This window comes from Lepidochelys kempii, chromosome 7 (assembly GCF_965140285.1).
Source record: "Lepidochelys kempii isolate rLepKem1 chromosome 7, rLepKem1.hap1, whole genome shotgun sequence".
Lineage (NCBI taxonomy): Eukaryota > Metazoa > Chordata > Testudines > Cheloniidae > Lepidochelys > Lepidochelys kempii.
The window spans coordinates 43,666,006-43,688,561 of NC_136386.1; the positions used below are offsets into that span (position 1 = coordinate 43,666,006).

The window sequence follows — 22,556 nt, forward strand, 5'->3', positions numbered from 1 at the left end:
ATCACTCACTCACACATATGGTAGTTCAGCAACCTAAGTGGCACCAGGCACTTCTTGAAAAAAACATTAGCTCTACTTTGAGAAGTAAGGTCAAGTTCTACTTTGAAATTCTGGCTTCATACTCAGTACTAATGTGCTATCTCCCAATTAAGCCAATCATTACAGCCCAAGCTCATTTGAGATGTTTCATCTTAGTAGGGATGGGTATTTGGGTTATGCAGCAATCCGGATAAAGCTAAAAATTGCAAGAGTCAGCTCGAGAGAGGGCTTTGGATTCTTCGACCATAGGATGTTGTTCCGGGAAGAAGAATTTCTAGGAAGAGATGGGATCCACCTAATGAAGAAAGGGAAGAGCATCTTTGGAGGCAGGCTTGCTAACCTAGTGAGGAAGGCTTTAAACTAGGTTCACCGGGGGATGGTGACCTAAACCAAGAGGTAAACGGGGGAGTGGGATACCAGGAGGAAACGCAAGGAGGAGGGTACAAGACGGGAAGCCTCCTGATTCATACTGAGAAAGTAGGGCAATCAGCTAGTTATCTTAGGTGCATGTACACGAACGCAAGAAGCCTGGGAAACAAACAGGAAGAATTGGAAATCCTGGCACAATCAAGGAACTATGATGTGACTGGAATAACAGAAACTTGGTGGGGCAGTTCACATGACTGGAGCACTGTCATGGATAGGTATAAACCAGAGGTGGGCAAACTATGGCCCATGGGCCCGACCATCCTGCACAGCCCCTAACCTCCCGGATGGCCCCTCTCCCAGTTCTCTGGCCCCTCCCCAGTTCTCCCCCCTCTCCTGCAGCCTCAGCGAACTGTGCCACCAGCACTCTGACCCACCACTCCTGCCAGGCAGTGTGGTGGCGTGGCTAGCTCCAGCATGATAAGGGGGTGGGAGGTCCCGGGGGGCAGTCAGGCGACAGGGGGGGCTGGATAGGCATGGGAGTCCCAGGGGGCCTATTAGGGGGCAGGGCAGTCCGGGGGCAGGGAGCAGAGGGGGGGTTGGATAGGTGTGGGAGTCCCGGGGGGCCTATCAGGGGGCAGGGGTGTGGTTAGGGGTTGGGGCAGTCAGGGGACAGGGAGAAGGGGTGGTTGGATAGGGGGTGGGATCCTGGGGGGAAAATTAGGGGTGGGGGTCCCGGGAGGGGATGGTCAGGGGACAAGGAGCAGGGGCGGCTGGATGGGTCGGGGATTCTGAGGTGGGCAGTCGGGGGGGCGGGAAGTAGGAGGGGGCGGATAGGAGATGGGGGCCAGGCTGTTTGCGGACACACAGCCTTTCCTACCTGGCCTTCCATATAGTTTTGCAACCCCTATGTGGCCCTCTTGCCAAAAAGTTTGCCCACCCCTGGTATAAACTGTTCAGAAAGGACAGGTACAGATGGAAAGGTGGAGGAGTTGCATGGTATGTAAGAGAGCGGTATGATTACTCAGAGCTCCAGTTTGAAACTGGAGAAAAGCCTGTTGAGAGTCTTTGGGTTAAGTTTAGAGGTGAGAGCAACAAGGGTGATGTCGTGATGAGCGTGTGCTATAGACCACCGGATCAGAAGGATGAGGTAGACGAGGCTTTCTTCGGACAACTAACTGAAGTTTCCAGATCACAGGCCCTGGTACGAATGGGGGACTTTAATCACCCTGACATCTGCTGGCAGAGCAACACAACAATGCACAGACAATCCAGGAAGTTTTTGGAAAGCGTTGGGGACAACTTCCTGGTACAAGTGCTGGAAAAACCGACTAAGGGCCGTGCTCCTCTTGACCTGCTGCTTACAAACAGGAAAGAATTGGTAGGCGAAGTAAAAGTGGGTGGCAACCTCGGCACCAATGACCTTGCAATGGTTGTGTTCAGGATCCTCAAAAAAGGAAGAAAGGAGAGTAGCAAAATACAGACCCTAGACTTCAGAAAAGCAGACTTAGACTCCCTCAGAGAACTGATCGGCAGGATCCCCTGGGAAGCTAATGTGAGGGGGCAAGGAATCCAGGAGAGCTGGCTATATTTTAAAGAAGCCTTATTGAGGGCGCAGCAACAAACCATCCCGAAGTGCAGAAAGAATAGCAAATATGGCAGGCGACCAGTTTGGCTTAACAGTGAAATCTTTGGTGAGCTTGAACTTAAAAAGGAAGCTTCCAACAAGTGGAAATTTAGACAGATGACTAGGGAGGACTATAAAAATATTGCTAGAGCATGCAGGGGTGTAATCAGGAAGGCCAAGGCACAACTGGAGTTGCAGCTAGCAAAGGATGTTAAGGGTAACAAGAAGGGTTTCTACAAGTATGTTAGCAACAAGGTGGTGGTCAGGGAAAGTGTGGGAGCCTTACTGAATGGGGGAGGCATCATAGTGCCTTAAGTACTCAATGCTTTTTTTGCCTCGGTCCTCACAGACAAGGTCAGCTCCTAGACTGCTGCACTGGGCCATACAGTATGGGGAGGAGGTGAGCAGCCCTCAGTGGTGAAAGAACAGGTTAAGAACTATTTAGAAGAGCTGGACATGCACAAGTCCATGGGTCCAGATATAATGCATCCAAGGGTGGTGATGGAGTTGGCTGATGTGATTGCAGAACCATTGGCCATTATCTTTGAAAATTCATGGCGACCCAGGGAGGTCCCGGACTATTGGAAAAAGGCAAGTATAATGCCCATATTTTAAAAAGGGAAGAAAGAGAACATGGGAAACTACACACCCATCAGCCTCACTTCAGTCCCCGGCAAAATCACAGAGCAGGTGCTCAAGGAATCCATTTTGAAGCACTTGGAGGAGAGGAAGGTGATCAGGAACAGTCAACGTGGATTCACCAAGGGCAAGTCATGCCTGACCAACCTGATTGCCTTCTATGATGTGATAACTGACTCTGTGGATATGGGGAAAGCAGATGATGTGATATATCTTGACTTTAGCAAAGCTTTTGATACAGTCTCCCACAGTATTCCTGCCAGCAAGTTAAAAAAGTATGGATTAGATGAATGGTCTATAAGGTGGACAGAAAGCTGGCTAGATTGTTGGGATCAACAGGTAGTGATCAACAGCTCAATGTCTAGATGGCAGCCGGTATCAAGAGGAGTACTCCAGGGGTCGGTCCTGGGGCCAGTTTTGTTCAACATCTTTATCAATGATCTGGATGATGGGATTAATTGCACCCTCAGCAAGTTTGCAGATGACACTAAACTGGGGGGAGAGGTAGATATGCTGGAGGGTAGGGATAGGGTCCAGAGTGACCTAGACAAATTGGAGGATTGGGCCAAAAGAAATCTGATGAGGTTCAACAAGGACAAGTGCAGAGTCCTTCACTTTGGAAGGAAGAGTCCTATGCACCGCTAAAGGCTGGTGACTGACTGACTAAGTGGCAGTTCTACAGAAAAGGACCTAGGGATTACAGTGGATGAGAAGCTGGATATGAGTCAGCAGTGTGCCCTTGTTGCCAAGAAGGCCAATGGCATATTGGTTGTATTAGTAGGAGCATTGCCAGCAGATCAAGGGAAGTGATTATTTCCCTCTATTCGGCACTGGTGAGGCCACATCTGGAGTATTGTGTCCAGTTTTGATCCCCCCACTACAGAAAGGATGTGGACAAATTAGAGAGTCCAATGGAGGGCAACAAAAATGATTAGGGGGGTGGGGCACATGACTTATGAGGAGAGGCTGAGGGAACTGGGGTTATTTAGTCTGCAGAAGAGAAGAGTGAGGGGAGATTTGATAGCAGCCTTCAACTACCTGAAGAGGGGGTTCCAAAGAGGATGGAGCTAGGCTGTTCTCAGTGGTGGCAGAAGACAGAATAAGAAGCAATGGTCTCAAGTTGCAGTGGGGGAGGTCTAGGTTGGATATTAGGAAATACTCTTTCACTAGGAGGTTGGCGAAGCACTGGAATGGGTTACCTAGGGAGATGGTGGAATCTTCATCTTAGAGGTTTTTAAGGCCCGGCTTGACAAAGCCTTGGCTGGGATGATTTAGTTGGTATTGTACCTGCTTTGAGCAGAGGATTGGACTAGATGACCTCCTGAGGTCTCTTCTAACCCTAATAGTCTATGATTATGTCTACAATTTATGCACCAACTTAATACCTCAAGGAAGCATTTATAGGGCCACAATAAACTCTAGATTCCATATATACCCTTACCTTCAAACTCATTCATATTGCAGAATTAAAGTCTGTCTCATTCAGAGACTTGATGTTATACTGCCTGCATTATATCCTTGTTTTGGTTTTGATCTCCCTAAAGATCAGTCTTTGCAAACATTGAAGGGAGGAAGAAATGCATTGTGGTTAAGGCCCTGGACTTGGATCTAAGAGATCCAGATTCTTTTCTGCCTATGTCACAGACTTCATGACCTTGGACAAGTCACTTAATCTGTGTTCCAGTTCCCCATCTGAGTTATGAGGATAACTACTTCCCTGTCTCACACATTGGTTGTGAGGAAAAATGTGTTTGTGAGGCACACAGACATTATAGCAGTGACAGCGATAAAAAAAACCCCATAGTTTACTTAATTATCTTTAATTTGGGAACTGCAGAAGCAGCATGGAAAGGAAAACAAAGGAAGTAATGTCTTGACTGAATACTTAGGATGTGGTTTTTATGTTTGGAAGACTTTTCATAGTGAGTCATTGTCAACTGTGCTACTCTAACTAGTGGGGCTGCCTTTAAACACCAATAAGTAAAGGTCTGTAACATAAAGTAAGTTCTACCCCAGAACCGGATTTTGTTTTATATAACTGGGTTAAGAATAAAACTAGTTTGAAGCATAAAAGTTTCAGAAGATCTACAGCATTCCTGTAATTCAACAATCATATACACAAAATGCTCCATACAGACACTGCATTTGCTGCTGCCCTTGCTTTGCCTGAGGGCAGAAACTACTGAAGTTAAACAAACCTGCAATTTCACTGCTTACATTGCTTCCAAAAAATATTGCTTTTTCTATGATTTAGATTGTCAATGTACAATTTAAGTTAAAAGCAAAATATGAGTGCAAATGGAAATCCTCTAGACAAATGGAAGTTTCCGATGTAAATTTAAAGCCCTGCTGACTATCTAGATTGTTCCACAGCATGCTCACCGTGCATTTTTTCCAAACAAGAAAATGTCTTGAAGACTAAGCTCCATGAGGTCTTACCACTGAATCATCAATCTGAGATATGCGATTGTGACTCATATCTAAAGTTGTTAAAGTCTTCCACGTTGGGATAACCGCGGTCACAGGAAAACTTGAAAGGGTACCCTCTGGCTCCCATTGGTCAAATTCAGAGGCCTCAGGCACTAGAATTTCCTGTTTAAGACAGACATTAACGAACATTATTAAAACACTACAACTATGCATTCAGGGAAAACGAATAGTTCTCAAAACAAGTCTTGCAACAGTTCAATAAGAAACCTTTGCAAATGTTAAAATAACTCATTCAGATTAAATTTAATAGAATTTAATATCTGGACTGACAGGTTTGAAACTACAAGAACTATGCTTATTTTGGGCATATGGATGGGGAGTTCTGACAGCAGTAGCCAATCCATCCAAGCAGAGAATCTGCTTGAATACTACGATTATTGAGAAATAACTACAGTTGTCATGAATACTAGACACCCTTCAGTTGTCATGAATACCAGACACCCTTCAGAAAACTGAAGCAAGAAATAAGTACACGATTATGGATTAATAACTATAGTTCCCTTGTGCTCTGATAAAGATATTTTCAAATCTGTCAACGTTTTATTTGTAAAGACAGATGTTAAAGAGTTGGTACACAGATAATAAACATTTCCTTCTGATTTATAAAAATGACATTACCTCTCAAGATAATATAGGACCCTTCAGTCATATGGCTTTAATAGTAACACTTGACACAGCAAGACATGACTTCAGATAAACACTCCTGCAATTGTAATACTTTTGGACATGTTTTAAACAATTGCCAGCCTTGGGAAATTGCACTTACTTTCATTGAGGTTGCTGAAAACCGAACACTCATCGTGATTAAAGTGTGCTTTGATGATGTCAGCCCTTTAATGCGATTTGCACCACAGTGATTTATCTATTTAAAGGGAAAATACACCTTTACAAAATAAATCACAAGTACATGAGTATTAGAACAAACATAATAATTAAGTAAGGAGGATGCTGGTGATAGCTGGTATACCAGGTGTTCAACTGTAGCAACAGAGAGAGCATATACAGTGTTCCTCTAAAATCTCTTTTCCATAAGAATATAAATAAGAAACAGGACCAAGCAGGAGCTGATCCAATCTATTGCACCAGAAGTTGGTCAAGCCAAAGCAAAGCAGACAATGAAATCAGTGGGACAACCCCAAAGCAGCAAAATTCAAAAAGCTCTTTCAACAAAGTTGCTCAGCACAAGTAAAAATTCTCATCATGCTGAAGCCACCCAGGCAACTGGACATAATACTTCACTCTTACCAAACGGAAAGGACTCTTGCAAGTAAGTTTAACTACATTTACAGCAGCAGATACTTGATCATATTAACAATCCTTGCGCATTCTCCACATTTTAAAAAAAGTAAGTGTCATAAGAAGTGGGAGACTAGGCTGAATGCAAAATTTCCCAGAGACTTTATTACATATGACAAATTTAAAGGATATTGAGCCTTTTACTTGGAGGTCATCAATGTTCTTCAGCCACTTCCAGCCGGCCCCTCTTTGGAAGTGGCTGAAGAACATTGCCATCTGAGGTGCTTAGTAGCCTCAGTCCAGTTAATTCCTAGTAGACAAAAGCCTACATCGCATGACCACCACCACAAATGGCACCCTTGTGGGCAGTATCAAAGAGACAAGCTTGAATGGGTATAGAAACTGAGTTCCTCTTGTCCTTAGAAGTGGAGTTCTTCCAGGACAGAGCTGATACTCTGATGGGAAAGTCTGCATTATTATTGTAAAGAGGATGTCAATCCAGAACTAGTCAATTCAGTACTTTGCATGAACGTTCAAGTTATAAAACCCCTCATGTTAAATTATTTTTCCTTTTCCATGTTCTTTTTTTAGAAAGTGATCTGCCCCTATCCAGAAAATGAAGCATTTTAGCTGGTGAAGCCTTTAAGATCCCCTCAAAGAGCTACTGATGTATTTCCTTCCCACATGATAATTTTAATTTAAAAAAATCTTTATTAAATAAATGCCACAAACAGAGGCTACTAACAGGAGTTGTGGAGGGAGTAGCTGCAGACTCTGTGCTTGAAAGTAGCGGGACCCAGTGAGTGGAGCATTTGGTCCATCTGTGGGTTGTTTGGCTAGCAAGAGATGTTAAGAGTAACAAGAATGGTTTCTTCAGGTATGTTAGCAACAAGAAGAAAGTCAAGGGAAGTGTGGGCCCCTTACTGAATGAAGGAGGCAATCTAGTGACAGAGGATTGGAAAAAGCTAATGTACTCAATGCTTTTTTTGCCTTTGTCTTCACGAACCAGGTCAGCTCCGAGACTGCTGCACTGGGCAGCACAGCATGGGGAGGAGGTGACCAGCCCTCTGTGGAGAAAGAAGTGGTTCAGGACTATTTGGAAAAGCTGGATGAGCACAAGTCCATGGGGCCGGATGTGCTGCATCCGAGAGTGCTAAAGGAGTTGGCGGATGTGATTGCAGAACCATTGGCCATTATCTTTGAAAACTCATGGCGATTGGGGGAGGTCCCGGACAACTGGAAAAGCTAATGTAGTGCCCAACTTCAAAAAAGGGAAGAAGGAGGATCCTGGGAACTACAGGCCAGTCAGCCTCACCTCAGTCCCTGGAAAAATCACAGAGCAGGTCCTCAAGGAATCAATTCTGAAGCACTCAGAGGAGAGAAAAGTGAGCAGAAACAGTCAGCATGGATTCACCAAGGCCAAGTCATGTCTGACTAACCTAATGGCCTTCCATGACTAGATAATTGGCTCTGGATCAGCGGAAAGCAGTGGACATGTTGTTTCTTGACTTTAGCAAAGCTTTTGACACAGTATCCCACAGTATTCTTCCCAGCAAGTTAAAGTAGTATGGGCTGGATGAATGGACTATAAGGTAGATAAAAAGCTGGCTAGATTGTCGGGCTCAACGGGTAGTGATCAATGGCTCCATGTCTAGTTGGCAGCCGGTATCAAGTGGAGTGCCCCATGGGTCGGTCCTGGGGCCGGTTTTGTTCAATATCTTCATTAATGATCTGGAGGATGGTGTGGATTGCACCCTCAGCAAGTTTGCAGATGACACTAAACTGGGAGGAGAGGTAGATACGCTGGAGGGTAGGGATAGGATACAGAGGGACCTAGACAAATTAGAGGATTGGGCCAAAAGAAATCTTCAACAAGGACAAGTGCAGAGTCCTGCACTTAGGACGGAAGAATCCCATGCACCGCTACAGACTAGGGACGGAATGGCTAGGCAACAGTTCTGCAGAAAAGGACCTAGGGGTTACGGTGGACGAGAAGCTGGATATGAGTCAACAGTGTGCCATTGTTGCCAAGAAGGCCAATGGCATTTTGGGATGTGTAAGTAGGGGCATTGCCAGCAGATCGAGGGACGTGATCGTTCCCCTCTATTTGACATTGGTGAGGCCTCATCTGGAGCACAGTGTCCAGTTTTGGGCCACACACAACAAGAAGGATGTGGAAAAATTGGAAAATGTCCAGAGGAGAGCAACAAAAATGATTAGGGGACTGGAACACATGACTTATGAGGAGAGGCTGAGGGAACTGGGATTGTTTAGTCTGCAGACGAGAAGAATGAGGGTGGATTTGATAGCTGCTTTCAACTACCTGAAAGGGGGTTCCAAAGAGGATGGATCTAGACTGTTCTCAGTGGTACCAGATGACAGAACAAGGAGTAATGGTCTCAAGTTGCAGTGGGGGTGGTTTAGGTTGGATATTAGGAAAATCTTTTTCACTACGAGGGTGGTAAAACACTGGAATGTGTTACCTAGGGAGGTGGTGGAATCTGCTTCCTTAGAAGTTTTTAAGGTCAGGCTTGACAAAGCCCTGGCTGGGATGATTTAGTTGGGGATTGGTCTTGCTTCAAGCAGGGGGTTGGACTAGATAATCTCCTGAGGTCCCTTCCAACCCTGATATTCTATGATTCTATGACTGTTTGTTCTCTCTGTATGGGCTGCATAGAGAGCCATGGGGCACTGAGTAAGCAAGATGCCTTGCTAAAGGCTACAAGGCTCTCGGCTTTGGAACTTTGATCAGTGCCTTGTCAAAGATGGTAAGGGTCCAACCAATAGAGGCAACTAACGGGTGGTTTCAGAGCAAGTTTTCTTTCCAGGTTCAGCACTATTTGTGATATTAAGATGGCCAGTGATGGAACAATGGTGGTGACCTGCAACGGATGTATTCTCTTTCCTGCCTGAAGACAGAAGGGATTTCCTGTGCATGAAGTGCAAGTTGGTGACTGTGCTGGAGGAAAAGATTCTAGGATTGGAGGGACAAGTTGAGATGCTACTGAGAATCAGAGAAGTTGAGGAAACAGCCAGGTTTGGGAAACACCAAGGAAAAATGGCACTGGCCTAGACTCAGAGACTTGAAGGCCAGAAGGGATCATCATGATCATGTAGCTGACCTCTGAGGAATCAGAGAGAGAGGAAGTCATAGGAAGCCTGGTGGCTCAACCACCAGAGGCAAGAGGTCAAAGCAGCATTCTACATAGCTGGAGACAGATAAGGATGGGCAGGCTGTGGCTGCTAGAGAGAAGATGACCGGGAAGAATTCCACATAGCTAGACGTTTCAAATTGATACCAGGTCCTTAACATGAAAACTATAGAAGATACCTCTCAAGATCCTGGAGGTCCAAGGGAACGGAAAGATGTATGGGATACACATGCGGATGGCAGTTGGGCCCAAACTAAGAAAATCAAGCTTGCCCGCAAAAAGTTCTCCAACTGTCCAAGGAACACAGGCAATCCTTGTTGTAGATTCAATATTCAGAAGAATTAAAAAACATTCTGCAAGGCACAGGTGGACAAGAGGACAGTGTGCTGCCTTCCCAGAGCCAAGACAAAAGATGTTACTCTAAGCCCTGGTCTACACTATGAGTTTAGGTCGAATTTAGCAGCGTTAGGTGGATTTAACCCTGCACCCGTCCACACGACCAAGCCTGTTTTGTCGACTTAAAGGGCTCTTAAAATCTATTTCTGTACTCCTCCCTGGCGAGGGGTTTAGCACTAAAATCTACCTTGCTGGGTTGAGTTTGGGGTAGTGTGGATGCAATTCGATGGTATTGGCCTCCGGGAGCTATCCCAGAGTGCTCCATTGTGACCGCTCTGGACAGCACTCAACTTAGATGCACTGACCAGGTAGACAGGAAGAGACCCGAGAACTTTTGAACTTCATTTTCTCTTTGGCCAGCATGGCAAGCTGATCAGCACAGGTGACCATTCAGTACCAGAATCACAAAAGAGCTCCAGCATGGACCAAACGGGAGGTACTGGATCTGATCGCTGTATGGGGAGAAGAACCCTTGCAGGCAGAACTCCGTTCTGAAAGACGAAATGCCAATATATATGCCAAAATCTCTAAGGGCATGATGGACAGAGGCTACAATAGGGACACAGAGCAGGCAAGCGGAGAATCCCTTCCCACCGGCAGTCAGGAACTGTTCATCACCCTGGAGCCAATACCATCCCAACCCAGGCTTCTGGACCATGAAGCCGGAGAAGGCACCTCTGGTGAGCGTACCTTTGTAAAATACAATACAGGGTTTAAAAGTAAGCGTGTTTCATGAGTAATTTGCGCTGAAAACTTGGGATGCATTCACGGCCAGTATAGCTACTGGAAAAGTCTGTTAACATGTCTGGGGATGGAGCGGAAATCCTCCAGGGACATCTTCATGAGGCTCTCCCAGAGCTACTCTAAAAGCCTTTGCAGAAGGTTTCTGGGGAGGTCAGCCTTATTCCGTCCTCCATGGTAGGACACCTTACCACGCCAAGGGGACATTCAGAGGTGCCCGTTCCTTCTGGGCTGTTTGCCTTTGCCTGAAAAGAAATCATCCCCGCTGTTAGCCACGTGGTGGGGGGAGGCCCATTCATGCTGAGCTGTTCGCATCTGGCTGACACGGATCTTCCCTAGTACTAGCCACGCAGTGGGGGGAGGGGGGAAGATGGTGAGGGGGTGAAGCCAAATTCTGTTGCCCAGCCGAGCCTGTGTGATGTCTCACACCAAACTGGCAGGCACTCAATATAAGAGGCAAAATGCGACCTTGTACCAAAAGCACATGTGCTATGTAACGTGAATTGCTTGATTCAGTGTGAAATAGTCTTCCCTTTGTTCTCTAAAATGTATCTTTTTAAATACTACTCTCCCTTTTTTCCTCCTGCAACTACAAAGTTTCTACGCTCCCCCTATTATCTCCATCCTGGAGGCTAGCACAGAAAACACACTCGCGATGACATGTTCTCAGAGCTCATGTAGTCCTCCCGCACTGAAAGAGCTCAGCAGAATGCGTGAAGGCAAACAATGGCAGAGTCCAGGAAAGCAGGAAATGGAACGTGAGGGAGGAGCACGATGAGAGGAGGAGGATGCAATGCTGAGGCTAATGGGGGAGCAAACTGACATGCTCAGGCGTCTGGTGGAGCTGCAGGAAAGGCAGCAGGAGCACACACTGGCGCTGCAGCCCCTGTATAACCGCCTGCCCTCCTCCCCAAGTTCCATATCCTCCTCATCCAGATGCCCAAGAACGCAGGGGGGAGAGGCTACGGGCACTCAGCCACTCCACCCAAGAAGATTGCCCAAGCAACAGACAGCTGGCATTCAATAAGTTTTGAACTGTAGTGCAGCCTTGTCCTTCCCTCCTCCACAACCCATCCGGATGCTTCCCTTCTCACCCACCCCTCCCAGGCTACCTTTCGAGTTTTCCCCCTATTTGTGTGATGAATTAATAAAGAATGCATGATTTTGAAACAATGACGACTTTACTGCCTCTGAAAGTGATGATCAAAGGGGGGAGGTCAGTTGGCTTACAGGGAAGTAGGGTCAACCAAGGGGGCGGGTTTTCATCAAGGAGAAACAAACAGAACTGTCATACTGTAGCCTGGCCAGTCATGAAACTGGCTTTCAAAGCTTCTCTGATGTGCAGGGTGCCCAGCTGTGCTCTTCTAATTGCCCTTGTGTCTGGTTGCTCGTAATTGGCCGCCAGGTGATTTGCCTCAACCTCCCACCCTGCCATAAACGTCTCCCCCTTACTCTCACAGATATTGTGGAACACACAGCAAGCAGCAACAATGGGAATATTAGTTTTGCTGAGATCTAACCTAGTCAGTAAACTGCGCCAGCGAGCTTTCAAACATCCAAATGCACATTCTACCACCATTCTGCACTTGCTCAGCCTATACTTGAACAGCTCCTGATTACTATCCGGGGTGCTTGTGTATGGCTTCATGAAGCCACAGCATTAAGGGGTAGGCTGGGTCCCCAACGATAACCATAGGCATTTCAATATCCCCAACGGTAATTTTGTGGTCTGGGAAGTAAGTTCCTTCCTGCAGCTGTTAAAACAGACCAGAGCTCCTGAAGATGCTAGCATCATGCACCTTTCCCGGCCATCCCACATTGATGTCGGTGAAACATCCCTTGTGATCCACCAGTGCTTACAGCACCATTGAAAAGCACCCCTTGCAGTTTACGTACTGGCTGCCAAGGTGCTCCGGTCCCAAGATAGGGGATATGTGTTCCCTCTATCGTCCCACCACAGTTAGGGAACCCCATTGCAGCAAAGCCATCCACTATGACCTGCACATTTCCCAGAGTCACTACCCTTGATAGCAGCAGCTCAGTGATTGCGTTGGCTACTTGGATCACAGCAGCCCCCACAGTAGATTTACCCACTCCAAATTGATTCCCGACTGTCTGGCGTTGCAAGCTTCCAGAGGGCTATCACCACTTGCTTGTGAACAGTGGGGACTGCTTTCATCCTGGTATTCTTGTGCTTCAGGGCAGGGGAAAGCAAGTCACAAAGTTCCATGAAAGTGCCCTTACGCATGCTAAAGTTTTGCAGCCACTGGGAATCATCCCAGACCTGCAACACTATGCAGTCCCACCAGTCGGTGCTTGTTTCCCAGGCCCAGAATCATCGTTCCACGGCAGGAACCTGTCCCATTACCACCATGATGTCCAAATTTCCAGGGCCCGTTCTTTGAGAGAAGTCTGTGTCCATGTCCTCATCACTATCGTGATCGCACTGTCGTCACCTCCTCGCCTGCTTTTGCAGGTTCTGCACATACTGCAGGATAATGCGCAAGGTGTTTACAATGCTCACAACAGCAGTGGTGAGCTGAGCGGGCTCCATGCTTGCCGTGGAATGGCATCTGCAGGAGAGCAGAGTTGCAGCGGAAGCGGTGGATGGCGACGGATGCCACGAGAAAACAGAATGACGACAGGACCTGCGAGGTGGATTCATGGCACCAGAAGAGCAGAGTTGCAGCGGAAGCGGAGGATGATGACAACATGGAGAAATTTGCTGTTGAGATTGAGCTCATTTACAAGAGCAGGAGAGCAGAGTTGCAGTGGATGACAATGGTTAGCAGTCCTACTGCACCGTCTGATGACGGTAACACCCAGGACACAACAGCAACGGTGAGCTGAGCGGGCTTCATGCTTGCCGTGGTATGGCGTCTGCACGGAAAAAAGGTGTGAAACGATTGTCTGCCGTTGCTTTCACGGAGAGAGGGGTGACTAACAACATGTACCCAAAACCACCTGCAACAACGTTTTGCCCCATCAGGCATTGGGAGCTTAACCTAGAATTCCAATGGGCAGCGGAGACTGCAGGAACTGTGGGATAGCTACCCACAGTGCACCACTCCGTAACCTCATCATATGGTGATAAGGTTAAACAGAAGCTATTAAAGTTAGATTTTTTAAAATCTGTAGGTCCAGATAACTTGCATCAAAGAGTTTTAAACGAGCTTGCTGATGAGCTCACTGAACTGTTAATGTTGATTTTCAATAAGTCTTGGAACACTGGGGAAGTTCCAGAAGACTGGGAGAAAGCTAGTGTGTCCATTTTTAAAGAGGGTAAGCAGAATGACCTGGGTAATTATAGGCCTGTCAGCCTGACATCAGTTCTGGGCAAAATAATGGAGCAGCTGATAAGGAACTCGATTAATAAAGAATTAAAAGAGGGTAATGTAAATAATGCAAATCAACATGGATATATACAAGAGAGATCCTTACAAACTAACATGTTTTTTTTTTATAAGATTACACGTTTGATTGATAAAGGTAATCTTGTTGATGTAATATATTCAGACTTCCGTGAGGCATTTGACTTGATACTACATGACATTTTGATTAAGAAATAAGAATGATAGAAAATTAGCATTGTTGTCTACAGTGTTGTTGTAGCCATGTTGGTCCCAGGAATACAAAGAGATGCGAGATGGGTGATATAACATCTTTTATTGGACCAACTTCTGTTGGTGAAAGAAAAACAAGCTTTCAAGCTTACACAGAGCTCCTCTCTTACTCTGTACCTTGTCTCTATAAAATGGAACATGGCACACAATAAATGGATTACCAGCTCGCTAATTGATAGATATCAAAATGTAACTGTAAATGGAGACTCATCAAGGGGTGTGTTTCTAGTAGGATCCTGCAAGGATCAGTTCTTGGCCCTATGCTGTTTAACGTTTTTATTAATGACCTGAAAGAAAACAAAATCATCACTAATGAAGTGATGGAGCAGCAAATAATGAAGAGGACCGGTCACTGATTATCAAGTGATCCAAACTGCTCTGAAACTGGGTACCAGCAAACAATGTGTGTTTTAATACAGCTAAATGTAAATAGATACATTTGGGAACAAAGAACGTAGGCCATACTTACATGATGGGGGATTCTATCCTGGGAAGCAATGACTCTGAAAAAGATTTGGGGGTTGCTGTGGATAATCAGCTGAACAAGACCTTCCAGTGTAATGGTGTGGCCCCAAGAGCTAATGTGTCCCTGGGATACATAAACAGGGGAATATCAAGTAGGAGTAAAGAGGTTATTTTACCTCTGTATTTGGGATTCGTGTGACTGCTGTTGGAATAGTATGTCCAGCTTTGGCACCCACAATTCAGGAAGGATGTTGTTAAATTTGAGAGGGTTCAAAAAAGAGCCACAAGAATGATTCAAGGATAACAAAATCTGCCTTACAGTGACAAACGCAAGGAGCTCAATCTAAGTTTAACAAAGAGAAGGTTAAATGGTGACTTGATTACAGATTATAAGTACCTATATGGGAAACAAACATTTGCTAATTAATGCTGAAGCTAGACAAAGTCAGAGTGCAAATAAGATGTAAATTTTTAACGGTGAGATTAATCAACCACTGGAACAATTTACACAGGGTTGTCGTGGATTCTCCATCACTGACCATTTTTAAAACAAGATTGGCTGTGGTTCTAAAAGATGGGTTCCAGGAATTATTTTGGGAGAGTTCTATGGGCTGTGTCATACAGGAAGTCAAACTATATTATCACAGTGATCCCTTCTGGCCTTGGAATCTATATTGATTGGAGTTCTTCTAGCTGATTCAATGCCTTCTTTGATGCATTTGCATCAGAGTCCTTTCATTTTTAACATTTACTGTACTCCCAAAATGGAAGTTTACTATTCCTTTACATCTCCAAACAAGGTACAGACATTGGCAGGTCTCCATAATATGTAAATATTCAGTCTGGTAAGCAAGCTATGATGTAATACATTAAATGAATGACTGAAGTTCTATCAGAAATTTGCTAAGTTCCACTAATAAATGTCAGACCAATTGTAAATAAATAAATGTTGCCAATTAACAAGTAAGCTAACAAACAAAAGTACTGCACGGCAAAGTGCACTGTGGGAAAACATTTTATTTCATGGTATATTTGTAAACATTTGGTATTTCAACAAGTAAAGATGTTTTAGTAATGAGACCTTGCTAAAACTTTTTGTTATTAGATCTTTTCTAAGGAGGAGGGAGATCACCACTACTCTGGTTTTGATTTTTGTATCTAAAACAAAGTTCTACTGTTATTCTATTAGGAATCTTGCTCTTTAGGGGGAAGTACAATATCAGCTGTTCTAAATATCTAGTCTGGCATCCATTTTTTCCAGACTAGAGGAAGTGGTATTTGTCTCACTTATTAACAATAAATAAATATAAAACACTGTAATTATTTCTAGTGCCAAGCCAAAGTAAATGATAGCTCACCAATATTAAGCAATACGCTGCAATATTGGTATTGCTAGACTCTGCTTTTGAATAGCCATTAGAAAGTTACTGAGCAAACAGTATCTCAACCATACCTCAATCTGATGAAGAGATTTAAATATTGATAAATCAAAAGGCAAGAGATGCTCCTGAATGTTGCTGGTTCCAAAAGGTCCCTCTGTGCCAGTTACCTAGTAGTTAAGATTAAAGACGGAATTAATACACAAAACCCAATCAACACACGTCTGTTGCAGTGTCTGTGGTAAATTACAGGGATTGAAACATAAATACAATAACTGAGAACCTTTTAAAATGACAGCCAAAGAAGTTGAAGGATTCCACTGTTAATGACACTTGAACACAATTTAGCATTTTAAAAAACAGAAGGACAAAATTAATTAAAAGGCAAAAGCCAAACATACAGAAAGCAAGGAGCTGAACTTAAAGGCAGGTCTACACTTAAACACTGCAGCGCTTCAGTGAAGATGCAACTAGGCCAACAGGAGAGCTTCTCTCGTCAGCATAGTTATTCCACCTCTGCAAGAGGCGGTAGCTATGGCGACGGAAGAAGCCCTCCCATCAACATAGCGCTGTCTACACTGGGAGAACTGCGTCACTCATAGGTTTATGTACGTTTATAGTGCAGACCTGGCCTAAGGCTGCCACCTTGTGCTTATACATTGTAGCACATGGAGTTGTGGGCAAAGACTTCATAACTAAGATGGTAACTAGTTTTCCATTCTAAACTAATTTACACCCTAATCCCCCATTCACTAAAAATAATCTCTCTTCTTCAAATGAAATCAGAAAATTATGCATATTTCCATCCCAGAGTTTCAAGTAGGACAAGGCATTTACAAGTTGAGAGCTTGGAAAAAGTTGAGTATTCTGTTAGATTTCTGCAAACTGAAGTGCAAATCTAGAAACTACAAATTGGTTTTATTTGCTGGTCTTCAAATAATATTAGTACCAATACAGAATGTTCAGAAACACTTGCCATGAACATCTGAATTTGAGAAGTCTGCAGGATATCTTGCTTGGACTCATCTGGGGTTTACAAGCTCTGAAGGAGCTGGCACAAGCGATCACAGCTTACAGGTTCAAAAAACACCACTGGGGCCAAAGAACACAGGCTTCTCTCTCTAAGACTGTGTAAATTCTGTAGCATTGGAGCTACAAGGCTGGGAAATGGAAAGTTCCATAGAAATGGAACTGCAGATACATCTTTGCTTCCACAGAGCACAAAAGCTTCGGATGAAGTTTCCATATTCTCCCCAGCTGTTCATTTTTGCCTATTAAGGAACTGGACTCCCCCATTGCTCCTTGACACCATAACTATTCTAATCCCAGATAAAAAAAATTGATTCAGATTTAATTAAGGATGCAAGAACATAACGAGTGGTTTAACTTTTAAGTATTCTTGAAAGGTCATCTTTACAGCTGGACTTCAGAAACTAAGTTCAACTGGATAGATTTAAATCAGAAGTCAGAGAAGCTGTTCTCTTTTTGCTATAAAGAGTAAAAAATATCTGTCTTTTTAATTCTGATGAGCTCTCTAATTTTCGTACATCAGAACTGAGGAAAACCTTTCCAGTGCACTTCAAATTTGGCAGAAGAAAAATCTGCCATGACTCCAGACTGAACCTACCAATTTTGAGGTGCCATATGAGCTTTTATTGTTAAGATTACAAGGGGCTAAAATTGATCTTTAATGGAAACTCAGTTGCAACCCTCAACTACGGAACAGTTACTATTTACAATTACAGATATAAAACAATGAAGTGAGAACGTTGTGGGGGCAGGTGCAGAGTTTTTATAAATTCTACATTAGATGGACAGTATCACGGAGTTATGTGCGTTCCCAAAGGCCAACCAATGCTCAGAAAGGTTACATGGTTGTATGCCTATGTACAAAGTGCCTACAGTGGGGCTCTGGGGAGGCCATGTCATGCTGGAAAATATCAGCTGCTATGTGTTGTTGCTTCTAGGCATAATAAAGTGAAGACTCTGGACCACCTAATCAGCCTTAATATTGGTGTTTCCATGCTTTCAAAGGATTGACACTGACAGCACACCATTAATTTCTAATGTATACTGCAGGAAACAATGTCTACATTATTTACATCAATACATTCTACCTTTAAATATTTGAGTCTACATGTGAAATCCAGAATATGACCTAGATCAGTTTTGGCATCTCCATTAGCGCACGTAGGTTTCCCCTGCCGCAATTGTTGAGTGATAGCATATAACTGCAATGGTCTGAGGCTGAAGACCTCTCCAGCCATTAGTAACTGTTCTCCTGAAAAACAAGAGTACAGTGATGTGAAACATGAAGTCATAATATTTTAAGATTTCATCCAAAGGGAGAAACAGCTGATGCCCACCACTGCTGTGGGGACGGCGCAAGAGAGGAGAATTTACGGTGGTGATGGTGGGTGTCTCATGCTAGAGATTTAACTGGTTGCCCTTTACACCCTAGCTCTGACTGAAGTACTGAAGCAACATCCACATTTTTTGCCTTTTTAACCAAGTATTTGAAGAACAGAAAACTATGGACTTCTTGCATCAGAAAATCTAATTGTTTAAAATAGGCCCTTCAGCCACAACAGGCCTAAACCTCCTAACGGAGTTAAAGGCATTCTCCCATTACATTTAACAGACCAGGATCAGACATACTGAAGCCCACTTATCTAATGTAAAAGATCTCTCTTTCTCCAAGCTATCCTTAGATAAATTCCCTAACAATTTACACTAACCATTCCATTTGCAGAACAGTTGTTCCTTTTAATAAAAAATATTTACCAACTTCCCAGCATTTGCTGTATACAACGGGGAATTATAGAAAACATTTATAATGGCTATACTGGTAGGTCTAAGGCTCTCACTGTACTCACAATGTCAAAACGAACTCCCACTATCTGAAATACAAAATGCATCTCCACTTATCCTGATTTTCCATCAACATTAATTCAGTCCCTTCTCACTCTAGTACCCTTATTTTGGACTGTTCTTCAAATAGTAAGAAATAGCATCAGATTGTCAGCCCTCATGGACACCTGAAAATTCTATCCTTTATCTAGCCAATAAACTACAAATACACTAATCTGGAATTGTTAGCATTACTCCTCTCACTCAGATGCAGCAATTAGACATTAGGAACAGGACAGGCATCAGTTTTCATAATAAACATTATAAATTATGGATGGGATTTCCAAAAGCACTCAGTCAATGATTCTCACCCCCACCCTGCCTTAATGGGAGCAGAGGAAGGCCAGCTGCTGACGACTTTGGAAATCTCATCCTAAGTGCTGAAGTTACAGACTAATGCCAGGTTCTGCTTTGCTACTGGTACATCAGTGTAAACCTAGAGCAACTCCGTTGATGCTAATGAGGTGGCACTTACTGCAAGTCAGGATACAACTTTGTCCTGTAACTATTATTTTAAAGAGTTCCACAATTTTCTTAATACTCCCTTTGAAACGGTTTTACAATTTCGTAAGTTCCCTTCTGCTGTAATAGTGACCAGCTCCATCAGCAGCATAAGCATAACTCACTACACTAATGGAAAAGACATTCAGTCTCCAAGTCTCAGGAAAGAATGCCTTTAAACAAGCTGACTAGGATGCATTCACGATACTATAATTATGAGGTTAACTAAGCTATTAAGTTAGAAGTACAAAATAGCCATAAAGTTAGAAGTACAAAATAGCCATAAATTTACGTACAGTGAACAAATTAAGTTTTAATTCAGCTTATGCTAAAATAATATTAATTAATGTGGAAAAAACTTATGTGTAAGTTGCAAGAGGAAGCGTTGGAATAATATGTCATGTCAAGAGGTATGATGAAAGTTTCCTGACGAGGGCACCCTGGGCTCATCATATAAGAGTTCTGAGTTTGGGAGAAGTTTCAGTAAGTCCATTCCAAGAGCCGGGGAGAGCAGACTCATGGTAGTGTCTATTTACTGCATTTCCACATTGCTATTGAGAGCATCTTTACAATCCAGCATTGACAATGGTTTGAGCATTGCTCAAACCAAAATCATCTGTCCATAAGGAGCACGCAGTAGGGAAGAGTTGATAGCAAGAGAGAGGGGAGAAGAGCAAAAAAGCACCAAAGAAAACATGATCCACAACATTCAAAAGGAAAATCTATATCTGACTGTCTGGAGACATGTCATTTCATGTATATTCATATGCAATATAATTTTAAGAAAATTTGCATACCAAATACACGCTATTGTTCTCTGTTAAATTCTAGGCAACTCATTACAGTACCTCTGTGAAAGAGCTCTTCAGCCAACGCAGCTGTGATCCCATTGATTTCCTGCAAAGAACAAACCACTGTAACTGACGAATTCAAATGTTTTCCATTCTTCAAATGTTTAACACTTCTGACATTTATCAGAAATCTCCCTTTCCTGCCATAATTGAAGATCTTCAGAAATATCTTAAAAAATGAAATATTGAGATCATAATTATATCTTGTGGATTTTTTAGAATACTAAAGTCACTAAGGAAATAACCTGCAATAATTTTGAAAATTAAAATAGTCAAATTAGATAGAGAGCATTAGACTACAGGTAAATAGGCACATTCTTAACTAGATGTCTTTACTCTTTTAAATGCAACAGACGCTAGAATAAATATTACCAAGAATATTAGCACTACTTGAAAGTAAGCTAACTCCTTAAACAAGTTTTAGTAACCACTCAATGCTGAGAAATGGCAAGACGACTATTTTGAAAAGAGGTCTTGGAATAAGCTATTCATTTATTAAACATTCAAGAGTTCCTCTCCTATGTCAGACAGACTGCATGCCGCTAACATGGAAAATATGCTTTCTTTCGCTTGCACAGGTGTGAAGAAAAGGATAGCTATAGAAAAGGCAATTAAATTCATTCCTCTAGACTTTTCTTCAACATATTTGCTTTTTGACAGCATAAATGCTATGCCACCACCTCCTGCTCTGGCATCACCATTAATGCAGCCCCAGGAGTCAACAGGTAGATGTGTAGACAACTTTGGAAAGGAAGATGAGGGCAAAAAAATTTCAATAGAGGGATGTCAACACTTCTGCCTCCCCAAGTCCATAGAGGAGGTGAATGAAAGGCACCAAGATGAGAATGAAATATTTCCCACCCACGATGAGCAACGGTCCTATGGAAATTCAGAGGCTGTTTTGGACACAATGCAATAGTAATAAGATAATTCTTGTATTGATTCTGTTCGACACAAAGAAAGCCCTGCCAAAACAGTATCCAAAGTAAACATTCATGCAATGGTTAATCTTAACCTTGAAATACTCAGCTCATTTATAATGGAGGAAGCAACAGAAGTCAAATAATTCTTAATTCAGTACTCAACCAGAAGTTTACTTTGTCCACAGACAGCTCTAATGCTTCATAACAAGGGGATAAAGACAAGAGTTCATCAGTTGTCCATCAGCTATACACTACTTTGCTCATTTATTGAAGCAAGTATTTTAGAAAATATGATCCTAAAATATAAACTGAACTTAAACTACACTGAGTATGGATGAGCCTAAAATGTTCAAACCAAATAAACTTAGGATAAAAAGCTACAAAAACTACATTCTAAAAAATAATTCAGTGCTACAGAATTGTTCTTGCTCCTGTTTTAAATGAACAAATTATAACAGTAATTCTTAGCACACATGCACTTGATGACAAAGCTGTACAAACACCAGTTAATCCTCACCACCTCACTGGTAATGTAGGAGAGTAAGTTTTTCCATCCGTAAGATATGAACAAGTTAAATGACTTTGCCAAAGGCCACATAGCAATCAGCTTGTGGGTAAAGAGTCCCTCTTCCTACAGCAGACCCGGGAGGTGGTGAAACAAATCTCTGTCTCTAGCACTGCTCTAATCATATTTCTATTTGTCTAGTTCACAGCAGTCTTCTGTTCACAGGATCGGTTTTCAGCTACACTTCCAGGAGCACCCATCCTCTTTTCTTTGCTACAAGATTTTGTAAGTATAGCAGAGGAGACAATTCAGGTGTCAAAAGTAAGTACAGGACTGTGCAACAAGTTTCTCTATGGATACAAATTCTATGCTTGAGTAATAAGAGTATAGCAGTAGGAATATACTACCAACTGCCTGACAAGAATGGCAATGGTGATTGTAAAATGCTAAGGGATATTAGAGGGACTACAAAAACAGCAAACCCAATAATGGGTGATTTCAACTATCCCCACATTGACTGGGTACATGACACCTTAAGAAGAGATGCAGAGATAAAATGTCTAGACACCATTAATAAAAGCTCCTTGGAACAGCTAGACCTGGAACCTGCAAGTGTAGAGGCAATTCTTAATTTAGTCTTAAGTGGTACACAGGTTCTGGTCCAAGAGGTGAAAACAGCTGAACCACTTAGTAAGAGCGACCATAATGTAATT

The 22,556-nt window shown here is 43.2% G+C and overlaps 1 protein-coding gene across 10 annotated transcripts in view; it reads right to left on the reverse strand.

Moving 5' to 3' along the window:
- The window catches only part of NISCH (nischarin), a 59,748-nt gene that overhangs the window by 20,906 nt on the left and 16,286 nt on the right, over positions 1–22,556 (reverse strand). For 8 of the 10 annotated variants that reach the window (XM_073352451.2, XM_073352449.2, XM_073352448.2 and 5 more), the window contains exons 4-8: positions 20,413–20,461; positions 18,271–18,434; positions 16,228–16,323; positions 5,928–6,023; positions 5,111–5,263 (exon numbers count right to left, since the gene is read on the reverse strand). In XM_073352451.2, the coding sequence (XP_073208552.1) occupies positions 5,111–5,263; positions 5,928–6,023; positions 16,228–16,323; positions 18,271–18,434; positions 20,413–20,461 (558 nt within the window). The remainder of the gene's footprint in view (positions 1–5,110; positions 5,264–5,927; positions 6,024–16,227; positions 16,324–18,270; positions 18,435–20,412; positions 20,462–22,556) is intronic. The other 2 variants (XM_073352452.1, XM_073352450.2) reach the window with 2 other exon arrangements.